Source organism: Leguminivora glycinivorella, chromosome 14 (assembly GCF_023078275.1).
Source record: "Leguminivora glycinivorella isolate SPB_JAAS2020 chromosome 14, LegGlyc_1.1, whole genome shotgun sequence".
Taxonomy (NCBI): domain Eukaryota; kingdom Metazoa; phylum Arthropoda; class Insecta; order Lepidoptera; family Tortricidae; genus Leguminivora; species Leguminivora glycinivorella.
Window position 1 is genome coordinate 3,145,322 of NC_062984.1, and position 24,148 is coordinate 3,169,469.

General features: G+C 38.3%; 1 protein-coding gene across 1 annotated transcript; it reads left to right on the forward strand.

Annotated features, from left to right (window-relative positions):
• The first annotated feature begins 130 nt into the window (after positions 1-130).
• LOC125233549 (sodium-independent sulfate anion transporter-like) lies at positions 131-22,526 on the forward strand. Its single transcript, XM_048139604.1, has 11 exons — positions 131-511; positions 4,963-5,187; positions 6,735-6,905; positions 13,472-13,692; positions 14,094-14,247; positions 14,939-15,103; positions 15,612-15,773; positions 20,110-20,210; positions 20,527-20,712; positions 21,134-21,298; positions 21,689-22,526. Exons 1-11 carry the CDS (start codon positions 388-390, stop codon positions 21,893-21,895), a joined length of 1,881 nt encoding a protein of 626 aa, XP_047995561.1. The 5' UTR covers positions 131-387; the 3' UTR covers positions 21,896-22,526.
• Positions 22,527-24,148: the final 1,622 nt, after the last annotated feature.

Below are 24,148 nucleotides of genomic sequence, written 5' to 3' on the forward strand. Positions count from 1 at the left end.
AAGCGACTGGCCGCGATGGTAACATCGCGCCAAATTCCAAGTTTTCACTTTACAAATAAACAGTTCTCTAAATAATAAATAGATCGAAATTAAAGTGAAACAAACAGCTGATTATTCCAACTACACTTTGCCTAGATTTAATCTTATAAATGAAGAAAATTAATGTTATATTCTGACACTATTTACTGACGACCTAGCCGAAGACAGGATCATTGACGCTATAAGTTGCAATCGAAACGCTGCCTAGCACTTGCGCGCCTCTACAGAGAGCGATAGCTTTTGTAACGTTGGCTAATACAAATTGATAATTTGATGTCTTAAAACGAGTTGAAGCTTCGTGCCTTATCAAATCCCAAAAGGGATATTCGCCATTTTAAAGGTCAAGCCATGAAGGACCAGCTAATAGATTTGGAACCGGTCAAGACGATGCGAAGATGGTCTACTTCAAACCAGAGTCGACGCACTTCTGGCGCTCATGACGACTTCGAAATACCATTCTCCAGTGTGCAAGGTAAGGTACCAGCGTAATATCACAGAATAAATAATAGTACCAAACACATATAGGTATAACTCTGTATAGACCGTATCTCGGTCAGGCGGCTCGTCTGCTCGTTTGCTGCCGAAATGGGTCACCGTTGTAACTTGCTGATGTAATTAACACCTTTGTAACACGGTTGAATAATAAAGAACTAAGGTACAGCGGGGCAAATGCCAACTGGGGGGCAATTGTAACTGATCTGTTTTTTCAATTTTTACACTATTGAGTTCCACATGTATCCACTGTGGGCACTCTAATTAATAAAGCAAACATGTAAGACATGGAAGACAATGGATCAGTTGCATTTGCCCCCCAGTCGAAATTGTCCCGCTGTACCTTATCTATACAATACAATACTCTTTATTGCACACCTCACATAGTTTACAAGTAATGCACAAGATACAGAAACAATTAAACAGGTAACTTATCGCTTCTACTTATATCATAAAGAAATGTCCTATTTTTGTTGCAAAATGTAAATGGGTAGTGATGCGTATCCAAAAGTTGAAGGTTAACGAAAACTGTGTCAATTTTAATATAGGTACCTAATGTATCTCTTTACGAAAAACTCGTTCTTCATCGTCTTCGTTCAATGATAAACAGTACCGGAAAATAATATACACACCATCAATGTGTTTGTTTGAAATATTTTTTTCCCATCACTAGCTCGGAAACACGTGTTTTGTCGTTTAATACCAGCGGGTAAAAACGCATTTTATCCACTAGTGGGTAAAGTAATTTGACCTTGAATAAAGTCAAATTAACTGCTTTAAAATTGATTAAAGTAGGTAAATCTAGTAATAAAGATGATTTACCACCTGTGGAACTACTGGAAGCAGTGATAAACGCATTTTTTTGTTGTAGTTTCCTCGCTATAGTGAGGGGAAAAGTTTTGTGTTACACTCGGGTGCAAATGTATTTTACTTCTCGTGTGTTAAAAAACTCGCAAGCTCAGGATTCTATTCTCGAACCACTCGCTTCGCTCGTGGTTCAACTATAGAATCCTTTCACTTGCTCGTTTTTCAATTCCACACTCGGTGTTAAAATACAACTTTGCACCCTTGTCAGGGGCGGCTCACTCCGCGATTCTATCGCCGCGCTACAAGTACATGCTGGCGGCCGCGAGTTCGCGGCCTAATCAGGGGTGGCGAGCGTTCTCACGGAACGCACGTTCGTACTTTCTATTGTTACTTTACGTCGCGAGTTTTTTTTAAGGTTCATATGCGATGTCCACATGTGGAATGACTAATAATGCTTAGTTAAATAGACATCATGAATAAAATAGGACAATTTTACACATATCCACTATTGGGACATACCCACGGAAAAGTTCAATAAGGCTTGTGATGTTGGGACTTACAAAAATATATAAATACTGTATATATACCTAGAGAGTACCCAAAACTTGACTATAATAGTATAACATTTTATCTGATATTAATTCGTTTTAATCCATAGGCAACCCTATCGTCCGACGCTGCGCACGTGTGGCTCCTTTCTTTGTTAGAATTTTGTAGGCATTTAAAAAGGCGGCATTCCGTAAACATCAAAGCAGTGGGCCTTCTGTACTTGTACTATTATATATTCTGTGCCCTTGTATAACAAATAACTATTGTAATATACACACCAATTGTGACAAAAAGTTGCGGTGCCGGAGCTGGACCAGCCAGGTGGACAAGTCGATGTCGCATACCTTGATTTTAGAAAGGCATTCGACACTGTAAATAATGATGTCCTGCTTCTAAAGTTAGCCGCTGCAGGTTTTACTCCCAAACTTCTTAAATTCTTTGCTAATTATCTCAGAAACCGGAAACAATACGTTGAATATAAAGGCTTCATCTCAAACAGCTATCGCACACTTTCAGGGGTAAGTCAGGGCAGCAACTTGGGACCATTAGAATTTACGATCATGATCAACGATCTTCCGGACGTAGTACGGCAGGCTCATTGTCTCTTATTTGCAGATGACGTCAAGCTTTTCTTAAAAATTAGTAACTCAAGGGATTGTGAAAAACTACAAGAGGATATACAGAGAGTTGTCAACTGGAGCAATGTTAATAAATTGTATTTTAACTTAAAAATGTAGCGTGATGACATGCAGTAGGGCGCTCTCTCCCGTGCACTATAAATATAACGTCGAAGGGCAACTGGCGACGCGAGTATCCTCCGTGCGAGATTTAGGAGTACGTGTTGAAACTGACCTATCCTTCCGAACGCACATTATAGAGATTTGTAAAAAAGCGTATAGGAACTTGGGTTTTATATTGCGTCAGACCAAGAGTTTCAATAACAATACAACTGTGAAGGCTCTAAGTATATAATGCCCTCGTTAGGAGCAGATTGGAAAGCGGTGCACTTATATGGAACCCATATGAAACCAAATATATAATGTTAATAGAAAAAATACAGAACAAATTCCTTAGGCATTTATATTTAAAAATCTACGGGGTTTATCCATTTTACCCGTTGATGTATCCTACACTTTTTGTTCTTGGTATGGTCGGGTATATAAAGTTAGAAGTTAGAAGAAACTTAGCACTAGCTACATATGTTTTTAAAGTTTTAAGAGGTATGATCCATAACTCTGAAGTCCTAGGTTCGCTCGGATTAGTGGTGCCTCGAGGGCCTCGACGACGCGCTTCGCGGCTGTTTGCGCGTCCGACTGCGCGCACTAACTTGTTGGCCAAAGCACCCATTGTCAGGGCAATACTGATATTGAACGAAGTCTCAAATAAAATTGATCTATTTAGCTGCACGCTGGCTGAATTCACAGATACTACAAGTCGGCAACTATGTTCTTTGCCGTCAAATAGCTAGTAAATTGTAAAATTCTATTATTCTTATGTTATTGTTTATTGTTAATATTGTATTTTTTTTAATGTAATACATATCACGTGTTGGTCTAGACTGTAAGTAATATGTATAATTAATTGTAAATAAATAAATAAAGTTACAATTTACTTATTTCACATTTTGAATAAAAATGTAACTTGTCACTTTAATTAATTTACACTTTACAATTTGTAACCTTTATTAAATAGGCCACTGGTAATTTATTTATATTACTGGTGATTTAGATAAATATAGCGTTTCGTTCTCATGGCGCAAAATATCGCTCAAATATTTGGAGAAGTTTTAATAGGTACTTAAATGCTCAAACAATTCACGGAAACTCGGGAGCTATCATCTCAATCATTCTCTTATCATTTACAATCTTTGTTTAGGGTACGGTAGCTTAGTGTAATGTCTGAGTGCACACTCATATTAAGCGTGCGGCGTGCATGTCAAACAATTGAAGCTAGTACAAGTGTCCTAACTAAGTCGACGCCTGCATCGACTGCCTGCGACGCGACGCACACCCCACCGAATGCTCTGCTCCGAGCGTCCACTCAGACCTTAGGTACTCTAAGGGAAAACCATTGAGGTATTAGAACTAGATCCCTTATTTATTTATTTCGTACTTGGTAATCTTGGTATACTACGATGATCTATGCGTATGACTTTTTATACTATGTCGATGTCGGTGGCGAATAAGCACGCGTTGCCAACCACAACACTACACCTTCGTTGAGCTCTAGCAACCTTATTTACTGGCAGGAACACAACACTATCAGTGGTTACTCACTAGGTCCTTCGAATTACATTGCTTGAAAAAGAAATAAAATTATAATTGTCTATTTGTAACCCGATCAAATTAACAAATTTTGACCATCAGCTCTGTGGCCTTACTACAGATGTGCTCAAGAGTCCTCTGTTCTAAACAACATTATAATGTATTCGGCATGGTTATAATTATAGCTGTGGTACACAATACAATTTGCCGATATCAAAGATGATGCACAGAAACTACTACAAGTAATGCGTAGGTAATTTTAGCAAATAGCGTTCTAATCATGCGTAATTTCTTTCTAGAGAACCCAACGATCCATTTCTAGCATTTCCTTTTCTTAACCCTAATGTACACATTACACACAGCTTCCACACACCTGATAAATTCTGTGTACAGAGCCACATCGGGACGATAACTGATCGCATTGCCGGCAGTCCAGTCCCCACACAACGTGAATTTATCTAGTGAATTAATTAATGCAATAATACAGCTGTTATTGATTCCGAAGTGGCAGTGAACGCGTATCACTTACAAACTACTGGACCACACAGGACTTTTAAGTCAATCGTCTTCTGAACGCGCAACGAACAACTTAGAATAGGGGATACTAAGTCGTGCTTTTACTAAACTCTTTTATCTTTGATACTTGAGTCAGATTAGAAAACTGTGCTTTAATAAGTACTTTCGATTCTGTCAATCTCTCGTGTGTCGCGATTATTTTTCTCCAATATTCTCGCACGCTAAAGGTTTTACTCCAACGTTAATGTTACAACGGACTATAAAAAGTCAAATTGATTGTTGAATATGGATACAGAGGAAGGAACTCCTTTCCCGACGACCAAGGCGAAAGGTGGCTGGCGTCGGGTGCTTGAGCAGCGACTGCCTATAATCTCATGGGCGCCGCGGTACAACCGGCTGACGGCTATTGCTGACCTGGTGGCTGGCATCACGCTTGGACTGACGCTGGTGCCTCAGAGCATAGCGTATGCTGCGCTGGCGGGGCTGCCTGTGCACTATGGACTCTATTCTTCGTTTATGGGTAGGTATTCATGTTAGTTACACTAATAAACTAATTGAGAGTCACAGACTGCTGGAAATCTCAAAATTGATAACAGGTCTCCACACAGGTCTCAGTCAGGATTCCGCAACAGAAATGCATATTGTAGCCGAATGGCTCAGGCACCTGCAGCGACTATGGTGGAGGGTGGTTAGACTACTTCAATTCCAGCCGTGGGCAACTGGAGGCCTTGGTCGTTTTTCCTTTTAGTATATTGCACTTATTTCAGTTTAAAATTTGTTCTGCGGTATTTTCCTTGTCTCGTTTCTGGCTTCATACACTCTTAGAATCAATAGTTAGGTATATAAAGTGACCTTAGACGATAACTGCGCGAGCTCGAAATAAGAGCATGTCAATATTGTGCCGCGCCCTCTGCTAAATATACCGCAAGTTTCCATAATATCTTACTTATTGTGTTACTGCTACATTTTAATTATGAATATTGTAATGTTTGTAAATATGTGTTTATCGTAAATGCTTCATTGCGTAAGATTCTCTTGAGTGACGGATGAATGTCCTACTTTATTATCAAATTTTGAAATGAGGTATTAGCCACATTTGGACATCTTATAGCATCTTTTATTTATTTGATTTAATCCGTTTCCATAGTTTTTAACCCCCGACGCAAAAACGACGGGGTGTTATAAGTTTGACGTGTCTGTCTGTCTGTCTGTCTGTCTGTTTGTCTGTGTGTGTGTCTGTCTGTGGCACCGTAGCTCCCGAACGAGTGAACTGATTTCGATTTAGTTTTTTTTGTTTGAAAGCTGAGTTAGTCGGGAGTGTTCTTAGCCATGTTTCATGAAAATCGGTCCACTATGTCGCGGTCGGGGGTTTTTTCAAAATTTTAATTTTGTGGTTAGGTTATATTTCATGAGTAACTATCGCGGTAACCGGTAAAGACAATATTATTTTATTTAAAGTTAATTATACATATATACCACTTACCTACAGACTAATCCAACATGTGATATATATTACATAAAAAAACTAAACATTAACAATTTAATAACACATACAATAATAGTAATAATAGTACACAGTTGAACTTCAGGCATTTGGTAATAAGTAAAACATAATTGCCAGCTTGCAGTCCTTGTAAATTCAGACAGAGTGCTTCTTCTTCTTTACATCCTGTTACGACACTCTGCTGGGGTGTAGGGCTCGAATCATATTTCTCCATTTACTCCGGTCTTGGGCAGTTTGGGCAACCTCCTCCCACCCCATGCCTAGCACCCTGAGCTCCAGTCAGAGTGCAGTTAAATATATCGATTTTGGTGGCAATCTCATCCAGTATTATCATTGCCCTGACAATGGGAGATTTGGCAAGTAAGTTGGTGCTTAACCTGTTGCCAGAAAAAAGTTCCAAATCCAAACCTGCCGTCTAGCTTGCTTGTGTATGCACTTTCATACTAGCCCATAGTCCCCATAGACTGAATGTGAGACAAAAAGTTGACGAGCAACTTTGTAGCCCGTGGGCGTATACCCTTAGCAAATCAGAGCTCATAACTATACCATTTTGCCTATGGCAGGTACCCTCCTATACATGTTCTTCGGGACCGTAAAGGAAGTGAGCATCGGGCCGACGAGTCTCATGGCGCTGTTCGTGCTACAGACTTGCCATGGTCTGCCGATCCAGTACGTGGTGCTGCTCGCCTTCCTGTCTGGGTGTGTGGTCATGCTGATGGGACTGCTGCGGCTTGGTAAGTTGATTAATTAAACACGGAGCTTCGAAACCCAGCGGAGGACGAAGGCCGAGCTCAGCGTAGGGCTGAAGGCCCGGAGCGTCCCTGAGAGGGGCGCCGGCGGAGGGGGAAGTTGGAGCTAAAACACGGGCCTGCGGCCTGATTACGGTACCGGGACCGGCTCTACTTAGGATAAATAGGGATCATTCTTAGGTATAAATAATACCTTAATTTCGGTACCGGGTCTACATGGAGTACATTTATTTAACTTTATGGAACTTTTTTGTGGATTTGCAAATAGGTATGATGCCAGTTTAAATAACATTACTTACTTACCAAAATGTATATGTTATTTATAGGTTAATTTTGAGGAAAAAAGCGTTTTCAGCTGGGTTTTGTGGTTGGCAAAAATACTTATTTAAACTAGTTTTATAGCCCCGTTTGACGTATGTAAACATTTTTGTCTGTGGCTGATAAAAAGTGCCTGGTTTATTGAATCCAGTGTTACGCGCAAAAACACCAAACATCTCCACTGACGTTACATTTTAACTGTTTGAGACAAATAATTACATAAAGATAAGGGTGCTTTATTCATTAAATTTTATTATGAATGGGCGGAGAAAAGTAAACAATACGTCTATCAAAGAAAAATTCCGCTTTAATCTACATACGCTATTTACATTTCAATATTTCGAAATAACTGCGAATGTTACGACACAAATAATAGTATTTTATGCAACTGGTGGTTAAAAGAGGTCAAAAAAGGTGAGTGGCGTGGGTAACAATTTGAGGCGAAGCCGAAAATTGTTAATAAAGACGCCACGAGCATTTTTTGACTCAGTTAAACACCGTTGCATACAATACTTTTTCTACGACCAAGCACTTATTTTGAAAGAAAATTATAAATTCAACAAATACCTACTTTCAGTCATCTTAGTTATCTAGGTGGACCGCCTGCCATTTTGAATATGCAGTTTGAGTGCAAACATGAAAATAAAACTGTCTATGGTATGGTTCTTTGAAGCCTGGCCACTAAGACGAATCGAGCCGAGTTGAATCGAGTTCTCATACATTTGAATGCGATTCGACGCGTCGCCAATGAACGCAGCAGAAAACGAAGGAGTCTCGACTCTGCGAATTGGTTTGTTAAGTTGGTAGTAATGTATTTACTGAACTGTAACAGCTATATCGTGCTACTGCTACTAAATGTTTTCAGGGTATAGACTAGATAGACTTGTCCTGACATCTTTTATGTAGGGTTTTAAAGTTCTATGCACGACCTTGTAACTCACGAATAACAGTACGGGAGTAGAAAAAATACTTTTTCTACTCCCGAACTGTTATTTGTCATTTACAGGGTCGTGCATACATCTTTAAAACCCTACATAAAAGTCTATTCCCAAAGCCAGCGTCCGACGGCTTTCAGCGCATGCGCGCAGTATCGAAAAAACTGAAAACGAATTGTTTGGCTCTGTAACCATGGCAACGCATTGTTATAACGATACTGCGCGCGTGCGCGGGAAGGCTTTGGGCAGCTGAGCTGACAGTGCAAACCTTTGCGTCAAAATACAGGAAACAGTGTGAATTTCACGAAAATTATTCAAGAAAACAATGAAAAACTAAGTGCATGGTCGTAGAAAAAGTATTGTATGCAACGGTGTTTAACTGAGTCAAAAAATACTCGTGGCGTTTAATAACAATTTTCGGCTTCGCCTCAAATTGTTACCCATGCCACTCGTCTTTTTTGACCTCCTTTAAACGCCTATTGCATAAAATACTATAACGGTATTTGAAACTCAAAATAGGGCGCCGCTAAATTCAGAAACGTAAAGTTAAAATGTAAAATACCTAACTTATTTTCTGTTGCAAAACGAAGGCCGTTTTCACATTATTCGATCCGATATCGGATGTCGGGCCGACATCCTACATCCGATAAACGCTTCCGATAGTGTCGGATGTAGGGCCGATAAAACGCATTGTTCCAAATTAATGAAGTATGATTTTTATAAAAAAATATTAAAAAAAGTTTTATATTTAACAGTTATAAGCACTATTTTCCAAATATTATATTGTAAAATTAAAATAACGAGCATTAAAAATACTCAGAGTGTCAGGCAAAATAAATAATTTTACATTTAACTATATCTACTAAAAGATGAAAAAATTAGTATCCGCAATTCAGACCGATGCATTACAACCTTTTTATTCAATGGAAATTGTCAACTAAGGTAATGGCGCCTATTAACGTGGTACTTAAGGCAGATTTCAAAAGATACCAAAAAATTAAGGGTATCAAAGTTCATTAACGACCACAAATATTTTTTTTATGGAAGAGTATTTATTCAACTATTAGTTTTGAAGAGTTTTAGGATCATTTTAGTTTATTATATGTCATAAAATGATTATTGAAGCCAACATACCTAAACTTTCTATTACCGTGGTAATGAACAGGTTGCAGTTCTATTAACGCGAATTGAGATTTCATTACCGAGGGTATGAATGACAGTGTTTTTCTGCCATCGGTAAATAGAAACCCATCTCAAAATTCGGAGCTTAATACCGATGGTTGAATATACAAATTATGACAAATACATATACCTATACTATCCTCCTTTATGAATACCCACAGAAGACTCAGTTTCACCTAAGAAATCTGTACTTACGGTACACTAAATGTCATATTTTGATACAAGACTAATATGTCGCTCGGTAATAGATACTTCTATAGGAACCCATTACCGACCCAAACATATATTGCATGGATCGGTAATAGATTCTTATATATTCTATTACCGAGGGTTATCTGATCGTACCATCGGTAATAGGCATAAATTGGAGTATTATAAAATCTAATTCCGACCCATAAAAACAAAGTCATACAGATGTATTTTCATTACAAATCAAAATAAAATATTGCAACCTTATATTAAAACCAAGTTTACATAACTGGTAAGTAAGCATCAGACTTTATGTCAATGTTTAAAAAAATTGACAAATTAACGGTTTTCATAGAAACTACGAAATCAGTCATGAAGTTTTTGCTAAAAATTAAGGTTTTGTTGAATAATTTTCATACCGCGTAAATAGTTCTTTGATAGCGTGAATAGATCAAGATTGAAACAACTGTAAGACATTATATAACTGATCACATATACTTAAAATAAAGCAAAAAGAACTAATATCACTACTTTAACTATTACCGTGGTATACCACAGTAATAGAATCTACTCACGAAATGGCGCCTTTCACCGCTGTCTTTTAATTTCCACTTTAAACACATTTCCAGGCTAAACAATACGTAAAAAGTACTCAGAAGTCATGTATAAAACTATAAACAATAATTTGAAATGCATAACTTTCACCTGTTTGCCATAATTATTACGTAAACTACTAAATGAGATTGGAGTTCACTTAGGTTTAGCGTCACACGTCAGTATGACACAACCTCTTCTCGCGGCCCCGTGGCAAAAACTGTCAAATAGCGAGCGTCTTCTTTCATTCACACTCTCTATCGCCTATATGTGCGTTAGTCAACTAAACAGGCTTCCTTTGTGTGAGTAACTTTTTTTAAGAAATTGGTCGGTTTGCCTGTAAAATGCGTATTTGCAAATGCGGCGGTAATGGACGTCGATTTCGATACCCGCGTTGATAGCCGCCGTTACCTTAATTTGAATTTCGATCATTAACAGCTGCTTAATAGACGCCATTTTTGTCACGCACACTTTATATACGCACACAAACAAATATTATCGGCCGACAACTGGCGGGGGTCCGGCATGCCAAAAATGGTCGGAAGCGTCCTGCCGATATCGGCAGTTCGATCGATGGTGCCTCGGACAAAAACTGTTGTAGGAGAGCGCCATCGGCATTAAATCCGCAATTTTTGCGTTTTATATCGTTTAGTAATAATGATCTATTAAATACATAAATGAAGACCTGGAAGCGCATAAATCTTACATATTACATCCTTCCTACATCCGATATCGGATCGGATAATGTGAAAACGGCCTAACCCACAAATTCTGAAGTAGGCTTCAGGAATAGAACTCAATTTTACAGGCACCTCGCTATAATACCTATTGTTTATTTATGTATTTGTTAGCCTGTTGTGTCCCACTGCTAAGCAAAGGCGTCCCTCTCTTTCCTCCACGCGTCTCGGTCTATGGAAATGTTTGGTCACTCAACCTTTTCGAAAGACGCTACAATAAGTATAATGCATTCAATTATATAACTCAAAGTACCTTTAACTAAACGGATCCACTCGTCTTAATTTATTCATACATTTTTGTAGTATTTTTACTCCAATTAATTAAAAAAAAAAAACAATCAAGTACCTAGATGTCATCACAATGTGCACTTCCAAACAAAACCGAAGGCGGGGCAATGGCGCCCTTATCTCACTGTTCAATGAATTAATTAATATGTGCGAATGAAGAGCCGTTCATTACGGTATCGCTGCGGAAAGTTTGAGGTCTATAATAAGATGTATTGTGCAAGTGTCACTACGACGCGAAGATGCGATGTAAAGATGATATTACGAATTTGGTGGGGCTACCGGCATGCCTGAGGATGCCTCGTTAACACGATACAGGAGGGGTCAATATTCCATACAAACGCTCTCGACTATTTCCTCCCTGGTTTTTGAAGATAGAGCAATGATTTTTTCAACACAGATTTTTATTATTTTTATCCGTGTCGGACCGTTTTGATTTTTTTGATATTGTTATTTTTAAAGATACTAGACCCCATCAAAAATTTCTCAAAAACGACCTTATTGATTATGGCGCAAAAAAAGTGTGGTATTCAAAACTGGTAACAATTAGCCAAAAAACTAAACGGTCCCACACAGATTATTTCATTGTTATTCCGATTCTCAAATTTCATTACGATTGATTAAGTTTCCCAAATTGAAAGGGGCCATGTTAGTATGAAGTTCGCTGCTAACATAGTTTTGGCTAATATGACTCTAATATGCCAAGGTGTCCTGTGCCGAATGAAATCAACCAGCGTATTCAATGGTGTACCTACCTAAAGTAAGATGGATAGGTCGAGTTAGTTTTTTAAACTTTTTAATCTTTCAATTCCATTTTCTGACTCTGGAACACGTAGATAACTTTAAAGTTACTGGTTTGTGCATGTACTGCTTTTTGAAGTACGTATCTATGATAAATTCCCGATAAGGAAAACCTAAGTAATTACTTAGGTACATATTAGAAAACTATTGATTATCAGGCGCATCGTATATTGTACATCATCATCATCATATCAGCCCTTTATCGCCCACTGCTGAGCATAGGCCTCTCTTCTAGTACGCCACTTCTCCCGGTCCTAGGCTAATCTCATCCAGTGACCCGCAGTTTTTCGGATGTCGTCGACCCAACGAGCCAACGGATGCCAGAGGCACTTCTTGCATTTGTTACATCTTATATATCTATCTTTTATGTATCTTTCTTATATTGTACAGTCGACTACAAAGTGATGTGTCCACTTTTTCACCTTATTACAATGGAAAAGTGAATCCTACATCTCTCGACTGTAACTCGATTAAAAATATAAATATCTGGGCAACCGAGCTTCGCTCGGTTCTGTTCGTATCCTTGACATGTGTCGCCATCTACTTCAAAAATGAATAGTACCTACATCGAGCGAAAGAATTCTCAGCCTTAACAACACAACTACTCCACACGAGATGGTGCGCATTTCGCCACAAAAACTCAAATAGTGTATTTTTCTATTCGTTTTAGCCTTGACCTGTGTCGCCATCTAGTGTTTGCAATAAATAGTACAGAAACCCCCACATAACAAATTTCTGCGAAATCGTTAGAGCGGTTTCCGAGATCGTCAGTGTAAATAAATATATAAATAAATAAATAAATATACAAGAATTGCTCGTTTCAAATGTAAATTCATCAGTAGCCAAATGACCAACAACCACAGAGCAGTGTACGATAAGAAATTCTGTTTTCAGGTTGACTAGGTCGGCAAGTAGTTAGGTTTGAAACTGGTAACCAGATGGCTTGTTTTAGTGACACAGAAGTGGTGCTTGTGATGCAACACGGTTCTAAAGAACAGTGATATGATCAGGGGCCCATTTCTCGAAGCTACAAGTTACAAGTGGTTGTCAATGTCTAATATGACAAGTTGGAAAGAACTTGTAACTTGGTTTTGAGAAATGGGCCCCAGGTGAATAGACGCTCTGTTGCTGTAATTCTTCAAAACTATTTAGGAATACACATGTGGCAACATCATCAGGGTATGTAGTCAAATGCTCAATCGTTTACTATAATATCGTTATCGTCGCTCTTCCGTATTGGCGCGATAGAGCCAGTGTGCGTAGCCAAATGCACAAACACTCACGATAATATCTCTTTCGTAGCTATCTATCTCTATTGCTCTTGCGTATTGGCGCGACAGAGACAGACTACATTTCAGAAATGTCAGATTGCGTTTCCATTGACATCTGGCGTCAACGACTGCATTTCGGCTAGGTACCCATTGCAGCTATGGAAAAACTGGGTATCTAGCCAATTTCCCTTAAATATTCTTAGGGTCACCATTTTAAAGTCAACAAATTCTCTTTTCAGGGTTCCTAGTGGATCTAATTTCGCCGTCAGTGACCAGCGGCTTCACCTCAGGCACGGCTGTCATCATCGTCGTGACCCAAATCAAGGGGCTACTTGGTATCAGCTTTACCGCGGAGTCCATTCCTGAGAACTTGGCCAATATTGTGCAGAAGTGGGGACAGGTGCAAGTGCCTGATGTGCTGCTGAGTATTGTTTGCTGCACTGTGCTGCTGTTGCTTAGGGTAAGACATTTAAGTTATTTACAAAGCTCCTAGTAATCTCTGTGATCCCTCCTGAATCCTGATTCCCCGGGCCAGGTAGCTTGACTAGCTTGTTTAACACAAACTGAGGGACGAACTTGTAAAATGCCATATGCAATATGCACAACTCTAAATCCGTAAAGAAAAAATATGTTATTTTTATCCGACTTTTTTGTATAGGCGACTACAAAGACATGTATCCACTTTTTCACTTTATTGCATTGTAATAACTGTAATAAGGTGAAAAAATGGATACATCTATTTGTATACGACTGTACCATCATTGTCCATCACCGTTGATCACATGAATTGACGTTTACTCCGACTGCCATTTTCTTCATTGTAAACGAGACAAACAACACAATGTTTATTATCTTTTGCAGAAGCTAAAAGACATTGACGTAGGTCCCAAGCGCCCTGTGCTGAAACGAGCTCTGTGGGTGATCTCAATCAGCCGCAACGCTTTAGTTGTGACATGCGCTGCCTTCTTCGCGTACCACGCCTGCGACCATGAGAAGCCGTTCATCAAGCTTTCTGGTACGTAAAGTCATGTTCATTCCGTTGAAATATATTTATTTATATACTTATAGATAACTTGATGTGGCAGGATGCCAGAAAATGTTTGTTTTATATTTGTGTCATTATGTTGTCCCATTTCCATTCCGTTCTGTAGTAGCTAATATAATGGCTATCATACGATATACGATTGCGTAGATACGTCGTGCCATGCCACGGAGCCACCGATAATCCTAATTCTTTTACCTCAGCCTGGATATCTCCCTTGACGTGATATTACTTACCTTAACGGCCTAGCCACGACAATGGTCTAAGGCGTTTTGCGGCAGCGGCAAACGGTAAGTCACAAAAACAAAAACGCAGCGCGCGCGAGGCATGCCACGACTCGCGCCGCTGTTCGAAATCGCGCGCGGGTTTCACGGGCCTACCCGCGGCAGCGGCGCGCGGGGCGGCGCGCGACTCGAACAACTGTAGCGCGCCGCGCGGGCACCGCCACGACATTGGAGCGGCGCGGCCGGCCTGCGTTTTTGTTTTTGTGACTTACCGCTTGCCGCTGCCGCAAAACGCCTTAGACCATTGTCGTGGCTAGGCCGTTACACGTTGGTATGATTTTGCCAGTCACTTTTCAGACCTCCATGAACCACAAAGAAATCTTGTTTTATCTGTGCATTTTTAAAATAATCAATGTTTAATCAGCCTTTTATTTTTCTAGGCAAAGTAGAACCAGGCCTGCCGCCCCTCTCGCTGCCGCCTTTCAGCGTACCCCATGGCAACGGCACTACAGGCTTCGTCGAGATGGTGCAAGAGCTTGGATCAGCGGTCATCATGCTGCCAATCGTCATGGTGCTAGCCAATATTGCTATCGCTAAGGCCTTCTGTAAGTATCCGTCAGAGTACTAGGTTCCAAGTTTTTCGAGAGGGGTATTAGCAGGGTTCTCGATAGGAAAAAGTGTAAAGACCGCTGGCATTGTTTCTGTAGGTACAGTCACCGGCATAAGTGATGATTTCTATACCTTGTCACATTAACTTCTTGATTGAAATCATACGAAATTGTCAAACGATTAAAAGCGACAAGGTACAGAAGTCATCACTTTATGACGGTGACTGTACCTACTTATTTGTGTACTTTTCAGTGTTCGGGAAAACGTTCAACATTGCAAGGCATGCCTCGAAGGAGTCGAAGGTGCCTCTTAATAGTACTGCTATGTAATATTAGAAATTAGGTGACGATTTTCCACTTTCGTGGGAGAGGGCTTGGTATGAAACAAAAGACAGAAATATTGACGAATGTTATAGATACTGCATTACACAGCACCTAATTACATTATACTTGCTCAAATTTTTCTTTCTTCCTACTACAGCATCTGCCTATCTTCCCGTTTCAGCATCGGGCGGCCGCGTAGATGCGACGCAAGAAATGTTGACCCTGGGCATATGCAATATGGCAGGGGCATTCTTTCACTCCATGCCCACTGCCGGGGCCTTCACGCGGTCAGCTGTCTCGCACTCCAGTGGCGTTCAGACTCCAGCTGCCGGTTTATATTCAGGTAATCACAAGGAATTATAAGAACGTTGACATTGGATAAATTCATTATGCAACATGGCAGGAACACGAACATTCTTTTACTTCATGTCCAATGCCCTGCTTACACGATGTCAGCTGTTTCCCACTCCAATTGCAACACTGGCGTTCAGCTGCATCACCTGCGGCCGAGCTGTCCTCAGGTAAATACAGGCTGTGTAGCGAACATGCCAATCTTTTACACTCCGTAGTTAACGTAACGCAAATGTTACTATAGCAGTGTCGAATGCAATGCGAATTTAATAAACAAACTAATAACGAAAGGAATGGCGACAGTTTGTGCAGCTTTCAACGCTACGATGGGCAGTGGGCAGATCAGATACAGCTAGCCGCAAAATTGCCCATCCGCGTTGTAAACGAATTCTCCATGCAATTTCGTACCTCGCTGTCAGTACGCCGTACCATTTAGAAGCTAAGCCGAGATTTGTGAAGATAAAGTTGAACGTAGGCCGGACCGTAGGCCGAAAACAACTGACTTACTTACCTTCCAACTCCAACTCTCCATTACAGAAAATAGGTCAGAAAATGAACCTTTCCGGTTTTACACTGCCTTGACACTGAAATACTTAATTGGGATTTCAACACATACCTACATTTATAGTAGAGCGGCGAGAGGGTCTCGGAAAAAGTTGATGTGACTGGAGAGTATACTGCTGACAAGTGGTATCGTTGTGATCAGTAGACTTTACTGAGTACGAAATAATGACTTGTCGCATTCTCAGACTGTGGGGGGGTTAACTATGACGTCACAAAGATCCCGGTCCCGGGTTTCAATTTTTTGCCAATTTGTCTAGAACCCCTTATCCAATTTTGAAAAATGAGGTGTCGATTGAAAGCGTATAACATGCTGATTAAGATTTCTTATATGTGAAAAGTATAGTTTTGTCAGTTATTTTTTAATTAACAATAATGCAAAAAATACTTTTTTTTTACTCTCTTTTTTGATTTTTGTGACTCAAAAAGGCAATGAAAACGGCCACTTAGCTAAAAAATATGTTATATAAATCATTTAACTACATTATTAAGCTATCTGTTGCTATTTAAATTTCTACGATCGGATAATAAATAAGCAAACTACAACCACATACCTGTAGGCGGGGAGTACCGCTTGATACGCGTTCCCATACATTCGGCGTCTACCAAATTACACCTCGCGCAAAATTCGTTTCAAGCAGATATACCTCTAATCTTATTCATCATAACCTATCAATATTGGTATCATTTGAAAGTACAATTAAAGTACTTTAAGAAACAATGTCAATCATTTTCTTAAAATCAATAATCGCCAGTCTGCGGTGGTTACAAAGGAAAAAAGTGGGTATGCAATTTGACTGGTTTCCTAGGTTTGATACCCTAGACGAGATTAAAAGGGGAGGTAAAGGTGACATATGGGTTGTTCTCTGGCCTAAAAGCTACACAGAGGGTCAGGGGAAAAAAAACTAGGGTTTAAGTTTAGTTTTAAGTTGTTTTTTCTTTTTTGTAGATTTAATTGTGTTTAATTTTTTTGTAATTTTATCAAGGATACACGTTGGTTTCTTTTGCTGAAAATTCCCTTTTTTATGAGAAATGTTATGAATTTCATGGCATTTTCCGATAGAGACTAAAATTAACTTTCAAATAAGGCCACATAGTCATACTTTTACTTATATAATATTAAGGGTAATAGCCCCGGCGAAGTAGTGCAAGCGGGACAGCAGTGTAGCAATCCATAGACCTGACTTCACTGGTTCCTCAGTGCCACACATAGTCTTACGAGGCGGCCTGCGTGCCCTGCTCTCTAATATGTGGGTCAATACTGCTTCAACGCAAACGATTGAGATGTGTGATTGTTTTGACACTGAGTGTTTTGCAGGAGCTGCATGTAGTTAACAAGTGTACCTCAACAACTATTTCATATTTCTAACGCATTACTAATAATAAATATGCTCTTAATATTATCTTGACTTCTGTTGAATAATTATGTTTTGAGAAAAGTGGCTAAAAGTGAGGATTATAATTACTAAAACATTATAGGTAACTTCATTTTAGTGATTTAATGTGTATAACGACCGAAGCCCAATCGTTTTGATTTTACGATTACTTTTTAATACCTACTGGGTCAAAAAACCGCACCTCTAATAAGTCGTTCGAGTTCAAACGGTATTACTTGGTATTACCCTTAATATTATATAAGTAAAAGTATGACTATGTGGCCTCTTATTTGAAAGTTAATTTTAGTCTCTATCGGAAAATTCCATGAAATTCATAACATTTTTCATAAAAAAGGGAATATTCAGCAAAATAAACCAACGTGTATCCTTGATAAAATTACAAAAAAATTAAACACAATTAAATCAACAAAAAAGAAAAAACAACTTAAAACTAAACTTAAACCGTAGTTTTTTTCTCCCCTGACCCTCTGTGTAGCTTTTAGGCCAGAGAACAACCCATATGTCACCTTTACCTTTCCTTTTAATCTCGTCTAGGGTATCAAACCTAGGAAACCAGTCAAATTGCATACCCACTTTTTTCCTTTGTAACCACCGCAGACTGGCGATTATTGATTTTAAGAAAATGATTGACATTGTTTCTTAAAGCACTTTAATTGTACTTTCAAATGATACCAATATTGATAGGTTACGATGAATAAGATTAGAGGTATATCTGCTTGAAACGAATTTTGCGCGAGGTGTAATTTGGTAGACGCCGAATGTATGGGAACGCGTATCAAGCGGTACTCCCCGCCTACAGGTATGTGGTTGTAGTTTGCTTATTTATTATCCGATCGTAGAAATTTAAAAAGCAACAGATAGCTTAATAATGTAGTTAAATGATTTATATAACATATTTTTTAGCTAAGTGGCCGTTTTCATTGCCTTTTTGAGTCACAAAAATCAAAAAAGAGAGTAAAAAAAAAGTATTTTTTGCATTATTGTTAATTAAAAAATAACTAACAAAACTATACTTTTCACATATAAGAAATCTTAATTAGCATGTTATACGCTTTCAATCGACACCTCATTTTTCAAAATTGGATAAGGGGTTCTAGACAAATTGGCAAAAAATTGAAACCCGGGACCGCGATCTTTGTGACGTCATAGTTAACCCCCCCACAGTCTGAGAATGCGACAAGTCATTATTTCGTACTCAGTAAAGTCAACCGATCACAACGATACCACTTGTCAGCAGTATACTCTCCAGTCACATCAACTTCAAAACTAGACGACTTTTTTCAATTCCGCCGCCTTACTATTATAAGGAAGATAATAATTATATATTGTGCAAGTTAAACTGTTTTATATTTATAGGTTTGCATATTTTGAATAATAAAGGATTAATAATATTTGAATGAAAAATCAATTTGCTTCTTCGACATTTTATATTTTTATTTTTATTTGATTTTGATTATCTTCTAATGGCCGCTGTACACACATGGCCAACAGTTCCACCAACCCCCTTGGCCATGTGTGTAGAGGGCTACTTGGCCGTAAGTTGGCAGTTGGCGCTTGCGCTTGCCGGCCAACCGATTCGTGTCGGTTTTTTGTCCACACATCAAATGGCCGCTGTACACACATGGCCAACAGTTCCACCAACCCCCTTGGCCATGTGTGTAGAGGGCTACTTGGCCGTAAGTTGGCAGTTGGCGCTTGCGCTTGCCGGCCAACCGATTCGTGTCGGTTTTTTGTCCACACATCAAAGGATCTTGGCGCCAATGGCCAACTGCGTTTACACGTTGGCGCTTCATTCAGTTGGTCGTCAGCCGTCAGAGAGGACAGTAGTGATATATTTACGAAAATAATAAGTTTATCTATGCCAATAATAGTGTAGATTTTAGGAAATAAAATAACCTTGCAAATGTTTAATGTATTTCCTAAAAAAGATAAATGTTCTTATCAGAATATTCAAAAAATTGTTAATATTGCAAATAATTTAATTTTACTACGGGGTTATTATTTTTTAATATTTTTTTTCTGACAACGTCTATGACCAAGAATTTCCTAGATTTTTTCATTACACGTCCATCTTTCATGAAGAGCCAATGCCAAGTGATTGGTTCGCCAATGTGTAAACAGCGGCTCTTATCTTGGCCAAGGGGTTTCACAAAGGGCTGGTGGAACCGTTGGCCATGTGTGTACAGGGGCCATAAAAAGAAATGAGTGAATGAAAATTGATATTTGAATTTAGAACGAATGAAATATTAATGTTCCATTCATGTGTATTGCCATACTACGAATTAATATTTACCCTGCTTTGTTTCAAAATTGTTCAACCTTTAATAAAGTGTCGATATAAAATAATTAAATGTGTGATGACCTTTTCAGCCGTTATCGTGCTAATGGCGCTGCGATTCATGACATACTACTTCAAGTTCATTCCAAAAGCTTGTCTCTCGTCGGTACTCATTTGCGCCGTAATTTTCATGGTATGTAACTATTTAAAGAAATGTTAAATTACTTTATATTAATATATAGTTAAATACATGTAATGTACATGTATTTTTAATTAGTTACTAGACGATGTTTATGCTCCAGACCGACACATATACCTATTAGCTTTTGCCTTTTAGCTACTTACTGAATTTTTACTTATTGCAATAAAAGAGGTACTGGGACTTGTTCCCAGGACGGCTGACTTCACAGTCAGCTAACTGAGTAACTGTGCTTTTTATGTAAACTTTTACTAATAATGGGTAGGCAGACACTAGAGTAGGTATATAATGTATAAATATTTCTTCACAGATTGACTACAACACAGTATTGCGTCTATGGCGCACCTGTCGCGCCGAGCTGGCGGTGTTGATGCTGACGTTTGTGGTGTGCCTTGTGGACAGCGTGGAGCGCGCTGTACTGGTTGGCGTGCTGGCTGCCACCGCCGTCTTGTTGCGTGGGGTGATGCGGCCCGCGATCCACCGACACACTGTGCAGGTCAGTAATCTAAGCATAAGCACTAGCATAGCATGTGGTCAGTGAATGCTGACGTATGTGGAGTGTCTTGTACATATTTTCGTGGCCAACATGCACTGATAAACAAATGATTTTGAATAGCTTTCCCTCTTAACAATATCATAAGTGTTCTTAAAATGGTCTCGTCTTGAAGATAATTTCGATGAAATGAAGTTGGAACGGTATGTTTTATGTGCGCGATTGAATAATTTTATTATTGAAGGTAATCAATGTCATCATGCAAGCTTACCTAGAGATGACATTTAGCAACCGATTTATTAAAGATGCTTTGAAAAAGGACATATGAGGAAATAAATTGACGGATTAAATACATTTAGTAAGTCTAAGTAAACAATATTCCTGAGATTACATTACAAAATGGTCTAACTACATCATTTTGCAGGTCGGTGGCATAGAAGCAACGCGCGTGCGGCCGACGCTGGCGCTAATATTCCTGAACGTGGAACACGTCACAGCACGCGTGACTGCTGCTGCGCGGATGCGGCCTAACGCACCGCTGTTGCTGGACTGTAGCGCGCTGTCGCTCATCGACGACGCCTCACGACAGGTAAGCAAACTATGAAATTTTAAAGTAAAACTTGCCAACCTTCAGCAAAATTATATTAACTACTGCCTTTATTATATATCCTATTAGTCATATTACTAGTTATAGCATAGCTGTTAGATTATTAACCTTTGAGCTTTGAACTGCTTAACATTTTTCATCAAGCGAGCTCACCGTTACGAAATACAAGTACGAGTCTTTGGATTCGGTACGTTTTATAGGACAATAGGTCTTAACGGTTAAAGAGTTAACAATATGAATGCGTGACTCTGTGTAGCCATAGACTTCTCCACAAAATAAATATCGAGTAATGGCTACATAATATGTACTATTTTACTGGAGCGCCTTATTAAATAGAATAGCAAAAACTAACGACCGTATTTCTTCCTGCAGGCGTTGGAGCGTCTAGTCAAAAAGTTCAAGAGCGTTGACCAAAAACTGATCGCATACAACGCGTCACCTGAAGTGCTAAAGAATCTCCAACGGGTTGAAGGCTTAGATCAACGCCCATTGAGTGCCACCACTGCAATGGAGGCGCTCACAGCTGTTTCCGAAACAAACGAGCACATTGTCGAAACTACTGCGCTGCTGAAAAAGTAGCGAATTACTTAATTATTAGATATTTATTAAAGAAAGGTGCATTCCCAAAAGGGTTGTGATAGTCATTAAGTTTTTTTAATATAATGTACAATAAAACAAAACAGTAGAAATCGAAATGAGAGGCCGAAATGGTCTCCACTCAGCAATGCAGCCGACACGACAGGCGTGTCAACGGTGCTGGTTTTCTGCGGAGCCAGCGAGGTGTGCGGGACAGCATACTAGTTGTGGACATCGTGATTAAATAGTGCCAATTAAATACGTTAAATTTATATTATATATACACACATACATATCTAAATATATGTGACACGATTCGAATTTTAGAAAGATTTTTTGTGAAGTATGCTGTGATTTTTTAGACTTTATTAGGTACCTAATTATTTACAAATCTCAGTATTATACAACTGAGTATGATTGGTATGATAATAAGTTAGTTAGTTAGAATGTAAAGTCGTAAGAGGCATGTCAAAAACGGAATTAACTGCAAATATGTTACATTTTTAACCCCCGACGCAAAAAGAGAGATGTTATGACTTTAACCGTTAAGTGTGTCTCTCTGTGACACTGTATTAGCTTCTAAATGGGTAAACCGATTTGGTTGTGTTTTTTTTATTTTAAAGAGGGTTTTTAGCGAAAGTTTTAAGGCTGCTTTCAAAAAAAACGTCAAAAGAATGTAAAATTGATAGTTTTAGTCGGTGAAATACTACACTTTCCGTTATCCAATAGATTTATTTAATTCAAGTTCCAGTTAGAGCATCTTATTATCTTGATTTTTATAAGACTGGATTTTTGAAAACTAACTCACTAAATTAATTATGATTTTTTCTCTAATGCACGTTTAGAAAAACGCACGTATAGAGCTGAATCAGTCGATCTTATTTGTAAAATTTGGACAATTTTGAATATTAAAACCGGTAAATTTATAATTCGTATATCCTGTACCACAATCATTTCAGACTAGATTTTTATTTTAAGTTTTTGAAAAAGAGTAAACTAGCCTAAGGCGAATTCAATTTTTTTCAGAAATTACCTAAAATTAAGTGACAATTTCTTTGAAAATCTACATCACATCGAAGTAAGTTTTGTACTAAATTAATCTGCAACGTTTACTTAAATTGCTGTTATGCCTTAGTGATTATAAATTGCTATTATTGATTTTTGCCAATTTTTTGAAAACGAGCCTTCACCGGTACAATTATTACCACTTTTGGACATTTTCTCATATTTTGTTAGATCAAGTAAAAAAAGTCCTATAATGTGATATATATTTATAAACTACTCGCAAAGTCCTTTAATTTGATACCACACACGGTATGATCAAGCGCTCGGTTGCGATTTCACTATTTTTAACACGAAAGCCCTCTTAAACTATTTAGACATGTTCTTTCAAAATCGGTCCAGCCATTTTCTATTTTTAAAAGGTTTTCGTATCGGGGGTTTCTAAATTTAAGTATATTACTTACAACGTTTTTTTTAAGATGTTATAGTGTAAAAGTGTGCGCCAAGTTTTTGAAATATATTTTTTATATGTATAAACTTAAGAATAAGTTGTTAATAGTATAAATACTAAGTGTTTATAATGTGGAAAATAAGTAAGAAAGCAACTTTTTGGGATGTGATAATAAAATTCTTGCACTTCACTAAGTTTTTTTTAAACCCATCGAACACAAAGTCAGTGTTCATTAAATCTGTAGATGTAATTGTAAGTACCTATCTATTTTAATATAAAACCAGATAATCTGTCAATAGATAAAGACGAAACGATCGCAGTGCATATATGGATATAGAATTTTATAGTATACTCTGTCAAACAAGTTTGTCAGTAAATAAGAACAAAGAAAACTATAGGTATCCTTTTCTCTAGCACCGTTAAGAAAAGGATGCATACAGTTTTCTTTGTTCTTATTTACTGACAAACTTATTTGACAGAGTATAGGTACATAATATTAAAAAAAAGTTTATTTTAAATGCTAATTATATCCAATATAAAAGCTGGGAAAAGCCTGTTCTTATTCCTATAAGTGCTTTAAAAACAACGTAAGAGGCTCTTCTGCTTCCATTTTGTCCTAACTGCTAATAATTAACACGTAAAAGGTCGTAAATTATACTCTGTCAAACAAGTCTGTCAGTAAATAAGAACAAAGAAAACTATAGGTATCCTTTTCTATAGCACCCTAAAGAAAAGGATGCATATAGTTTTCTTTGTTCTTATTTACTGACAGACTTGTTTGACAAAGTATACAAATGCAATAA

Bases quoted from the DNA above. Each gene is read 5' to 3' on its own strand.
- LOC125233549 (XM_048139604.1), top strand. From the start codon at position 388: ATGAAGGACCAGCTAATAGATTTGGAACCGGTCAAGACGATGCGAAGA. The intron at 13,693-14,093 runs GTAAGACATTTA...TATCTTTTGCAG, and splicing joins CTGTGCTGCTGTTGCTTAGG to AAGCTAAAAGACATTGACGT. The intron at 15,774-20,109 runs GTAATCACAAGG...TGACCTTTTCAG, and splicing joins AGCTGCCGGTTTATATTCAG to CCGTTATCGTGCTAATGGCG.